The following is a 5,340-nucleotide window of genomic DNA, read 5'->3' as shown; positions in this document are numbered from 1 at the left end:
GGACAATTGTGGACAAAATGCCGCTCTGGATTAGAAAGCATAAAGTTGTGTGCAAACTCCGACCACATATTTGTTGTTTATTTAAACCGAACAAGCTTTACTCTCCCACGTCCCGCATGTGCTGCAAACCCATCGCGAACAGTAGCTGTGACATTCTTTAGTGTCAGTTGATTTTACATTGTTTTGAGAAACATCACACATGCTAGGTCGATCGGGACAAAGAGAATTGTGTTTTGTGTAGCCTTCCCGCATGCTTAGTCAATGTTTTTTAAGTATCGCTTGTTGTGTCAACTGTCATATCACGCTCTATCTAGAGCTGAAAACTGTGTGTAAATGCATCCCCGAAGGGTTGTGCATTGTCAACAGCAACTCAGAAAGATATTAATTGGTGTAACAAGAGATCTAGTGTCTTGTTAACAGCCAAACTAATTTGTCAGACAAGCGCTCCTTATAATTAAATTATAAACTGGTCTCTCGGAACTGCAATCTTTATGTAGCCTAAATAATTATAGCCTATAGTGTATTGCAGTGTAGCCAAAATATAGACAAATTTCTTAATTAACAAGATGAGTAATTTGAAAATATTTAGGCTATTCAACGTTTAAGATGTGATGTGTTTTAAGATTAAAAAAAAAAAAAAAAATGAACACATTAATGGTCGTCCAATTCATAATTCGCCTAATATTTATATAATATGTAGCTATATCTTAAAGCAAACAAACAAAAACAAAAAAACACCTGTATGGCAACGCTGTTAGGCGTATTTGAATAAAAATGAAAATCCATCGCCAGTTTTTGCATTCACCAGCTGTAATTTGAATATTTTCAATTAGTGGTTACTTTAGCCACTGCGAGCACATTAACGAAATATTACAACGTAACTTGCAAAAACGCTTTTGCTATAAAATTAAACATCTTAATTTTGTTGTGCAAACATGCAATGGTAATTTAATAAATGTAAACCGAGAGTAGCCTAATAATCACAAAATATGAAAAGCGTTTATTGTTTAAGCGACCACCAAAGTGTCAATTTTATTTTATTTTTTAAATAATAATTTAACATACATGATAGTATTAGCAATAAATAAAAGCCTATATGAATGCTCCGAGACATGGGGGTTTGAAACTAGACGCATTAAACAGCTGAACCCCCATTGTCCACCGTGATTAATTGATAGTTTCCTAGGAATGTTTTATTTGTAACTTCACCCCATTAAGAACTTCGTTCAGAGAGTGATTCCAATTCCAGCCAACTGGGAAGCTCCGTTCACATCAAGCCAATCGGGACATGCTGTCACACGCCGTCTCCTGATTGGCTCGTTGTGAGCGGAGCTTCCCCATTGGCTGTGGCAGATTTGCTGCGCGGATCTTAGAGTTGAAAGGCTGAGAGAGGCTCTCATCACATCGCAGTGACAGATCAGGTAGAGTAAATGTCCCTCACTGATGTTTATGTGAAGGTGGCCTAATTTCCCCTGGAGCAGCGCTTTTTATCGCTTCAACAGCTCTGGGTTCTAGTCTTATAGAGACTCTTGGATAGCCACTCATCCTGTTTTGGTCTACATTGGCTAGGTAAGTGTCTCTGAAAAAACTCGGAATGCTACTATTTTTTTAATTTTATATAAATACACTGTTAAAGTCAGAACATAAGTTTAATTGGTGCTTTAATTTTTTTTGAAAAACACATCCAAGTTACAAGCTACTTAAATGTTTTGAACCTATGCAAATCTAATTTGACTCTTTGAAATCTCAAGTAGAAATGACAATAATTAATTGACACGTTAAATTATTTAAAATTTATTATAGACCTCCTAAAATAATTTACTAATTAGTCCTCTTTTCTTCTGGACAGCATCTGTTTAGACGCGTCCTGAAAATGACGGATCTTTCCAGCTCGGAGTTTGAGATCGACGTGGAGGGCCTGGAAACGGAGAGCGATGATCAAGCGGTGTTCACCGGCACCGGGGAGGACGACGTGGGGACCAAAGACGACGACAAAACCAGCCGATTAAACCTCGGCTCAGGAGACCAGCGCAAACTGAGCCGCACTCCGAAATGCGCCCGCTGTAGGAACCACGGCGTGGTGTCTTGTCTGAAGGGGCACAAGAGATTCTGCCGGTGGAGAGACTGCCAGTGCGCGAACTGCCTGCTGGTGGTGGAGAGACAGCGCGTAATGGCTGCTCAAGTGGCACTGAGGAGACAGCAAGCGACTGAGGTGAGAGCACGCGAACGAATGACCCTTTATTGTTATCAGTATCAAACTGAGGAAAACAAAATGTAAGCCTAAAATCTTGAGTAAATGAAACAAAACGGGGGAAAGTCAGACTTTTCTGAATGTACTCAGTCAGATTAAGACATTACTGCGTTGCAACAGTGAATAAAAAAATAATCTAATGCTACGTTATAGAGTAAAATTTCTTACAATTATGTATCATTCAATTTTAGGACAAAAAGGGAATATCCGGGAAGCACATACCAGTGGAAAGACGAAGTATATATCAGCGACACATCCGCCCATCGACCATGCTGGCAAAAAGTATTTTAGAAGGTGGGTTTAAAACAATTAAACAAATCGCATGCATAAACTGAGAACTCTTCCTTGCTTCTTATTAAAAACTGATGGTTGATCTTTCTGACCTTTTGCCCTTTTTCCTTCTTTTTAAAACTAATTTTACCCCTCTTTTTTCCTCTTCTCTCAGCCTTTCTTGGACTTCTGTCTATTTCATATTAATTCACTTGGTTCCTCTCTGGATGTTTTCATGGCGTAAGCTTCTCTCAAATACAGCACATGTTTAGCTTCTTGTTATGCATAATAATTAAACAAATATTACAAATAAAAGCTGTGCATGATATTATTGATGCTCAAAATTTAATCAACACATTAATGTTCACAGTAAATATTCCATTGGGAAAAAGGATTAAATTACTTTAGAAATTCTTAACAGAAAAAGAGGCATAAATCATGTCTTTTGTTATGTGTAAATAAAACCAAATTCATCTTCTTCGTTAACAGGATATCGTCCAGTGCAGAACGACCCATTTCTGGGTGCCAGTCCTGCTCTGCCCCCTCCTCTGAGCGACCGCATGAGGAAAAGACGAGCCTTTGCCGACAAGGAGCTAGAGACCATCATGCTGGAACGAGAGTATAAAGAACGAGAGCTTCTCGAGTCCAGCCAGCCCAGCTCTGCCTCGCTCTTCCTCCCTGGCAGTATGGTCCACGCCGCTGAGTATAACTCCTACAAGACGGCTTTCTCATCCTCCTCAGCCCCTTCCACGGTCGAACCTTCTCCCAAAGACCTCTGTGGTTTTCTGCCCGGCTGTCTGGATCTCTCTCTGCAGTATGCCTCCACAGGTGGGACGACAGCTAACGTGGAGCTCATCTCCTCCAATGTGAGCGTAGCGACCACCTACCGCCAATACCCGCTCTCACCGCGCTTCGTAATGTGGCCGCGGGGCAGCAGCGGTATTAGCGATGCCCTGTTATACCAGCAGTGTCTCCTGAATGCCACTGCAGTCCAGAACTTGAAACCTGGAGCTGTTTGGGATCCAAAGATGATGACCTCCACCGAGAGCCACCCGCCCGAGCAGGAGCCCACCGCGTCCAGGCTCGAGGGCTCTCGAGTGGCTCCAGAGCCGTGTGAACTCCAGCCGGGGCCCAGAGAGGCTCAGACAGGACTCGGCCAGAACGGAAATGCCCGTTCAGCCTTCTCGCCTCCTAAGAGGGTGTATGGACAAGCTTTCCCTCCACATGCAGGGAGCCATGAGCATGTGATCAACAACATGAGCAAAGACACTGCCAAGCACACACTGTCCATGAAGCTCAACTCCTTCCATTCCCTCATACAGCAGACACTCAATGACAAGAATCCAGAGATGAGTGGGCCGTACTGTAAGGAACTGCTGGAGGAAGCGGCAAAAAAGTTCAGGGAGGGTACCGCCAAAGACACAGTGGGACTCAAAAGCTCGGAAAGAGCGGGAAAGGACCTCGTAGCAAAGCCGAGGAGCACCAAGGTCACCGCAGGAGAGTCTCTGTCGTTTTCAGTGGAGGCCATATTAAAAAGACCCGCACTTTCTTTAAATCGGACATCCCAGTAAGGCTTCCTGTAAAAAAAACAATCCTAAAAATACTTGCTTATTTTGTACTGACTGTATATTTATTCACACACACACACACATACATATATTTGGAATTTTAGCAGAGAAAAGACAGAAAATCATTAATCTAAGCAGCATCTAAAACAATTTTTACTGCTTTTTTGACATATCTGTATATATAAAAATGTACATACCATTTCAGACATGCATGTTGTACGTTATATAATACATTCATAATGTGTAGAGTATTTAAATGTAAATGTTAATTTTGCTACTTTAAAAGTGTCAATAAAATGAAAAAATGTTCCTATATTATTTTGTAATTGTGATATTATTTTCACAAAGTAATTGTGTTTATAATAAAATAGGATTTTAATCAATGCCATAATGATCAATGATATTATTTTATGGTAGAACATTATTATAGAACAAAAGGAAAATTAAACAATATAAAAATTGTTCATTTAAAATATTTACATTTACATTTACATTTAGTCATTTTGTAGACGCTTTTATCCAAAGCGACTTACAATTGGGGAATACATATGAATACAAAAAAAAAAAAAAAGTGAAATACTATAGAACAATTATAATGACTTTGGTACATTTTAACAAACAATTACTGCTTGAGATGTTCATGCTTTTAATTTCTTATTTAGATCCTCAGTTCCACAAACACAGCCACTATATTGTTAAGCGTCTTAAGAACTAGCGTGACCAACTAGCATTTAGCCAAGTGGTAATCAGTCTTACTTTTTAGATTCAAATTAAACAATTTTTTATGTAACATTTTAAAAAGGAAGTATTTAAAAAAGTTATGACCAGTCTTTAAGAAAAAATCAGATGACTAACGTATAAGGCTTATCTAAGCATTTTAGCAGCTGGCCCTAGGATGGATTGTGGCTTTTACAGAACAGCAGCAACACTGTTTGTTGTTACTACATTCTAGAGTCAATGTAAATATTTGCAAATACTAAAACTATATAAATGTGATTCTAATTCAAGGTTCAATTCTGGACAGGAATGATGATGAGTATTTTGTTTACATTTTTATAGAAGTGACAATTTACATTGGCCAATATGTTTATAAAGTAACTGTGAAAAAAAGGCAAATGATTCTGTTTATACTTATTCCACTTTATGTGCAAATATGGAGCACCTGCTCAAGACATTAGTTATGTCTACATGTATCACAGATGTCGTTGATGGAAACATGAGAAGTCCATAAATTGTAAAATACCTTTTACA

The 5,340-nt window shown here is 39.1% G+C and overlaps 1 protein-coding gene across 1 annotated transcript; it reads left to right on the top strand.

Annotated features, from left to right (window-relative positions):
- Positions 1-1,396: 1,396 nt before the first annotated feature.
- On the top strand, positions 1,397-4,404 carry dmrt2a (doublesex and mab-3 related transcription factor 2a). Its single transcript, XM_058775598.1, has 4 exons — positions 1,397-1,569; positions 1,850-2,212; positions 2,443-2,545; positions 3,011-4,404. The coding sequence occupies exons 2-4, from the start codon at positions 1,874-1,876 to the stop codon at positions 4,090-4,092; spliced, it is 1,524 nt and encodes a 507-aa protein (XP_058631581.1). The 5' UTR covers positions 1,397-1,569; positions 1,850-1,873; the 3' UTR covers positions 4,093-4,404.
- The last annotated feature ends 936 nt before the right edge of the window (positions 4,405-5,340 follow it).

The sequence above is a fragment of the Onychostoma macrolepis genome, chromosome 05 (genome assembly GCF_012432095.1).
Source record: "Onychostoma macrolepis isolate SWU-2019 chromosome 05, ASM1243209v1, whole genome shotgun sequence".
NCBI lineage: Eukaryota > Metazoa > Chordata > Actinopteri > Cypriniformes > Cyprinidae > Onychostoma > Onychostoma macrolepis.
The sequence above is the reverse complement of the archived record's forward strand: the minus strand, read 5'-3'. Positions and strand labels throughout refer to the sequence as shown.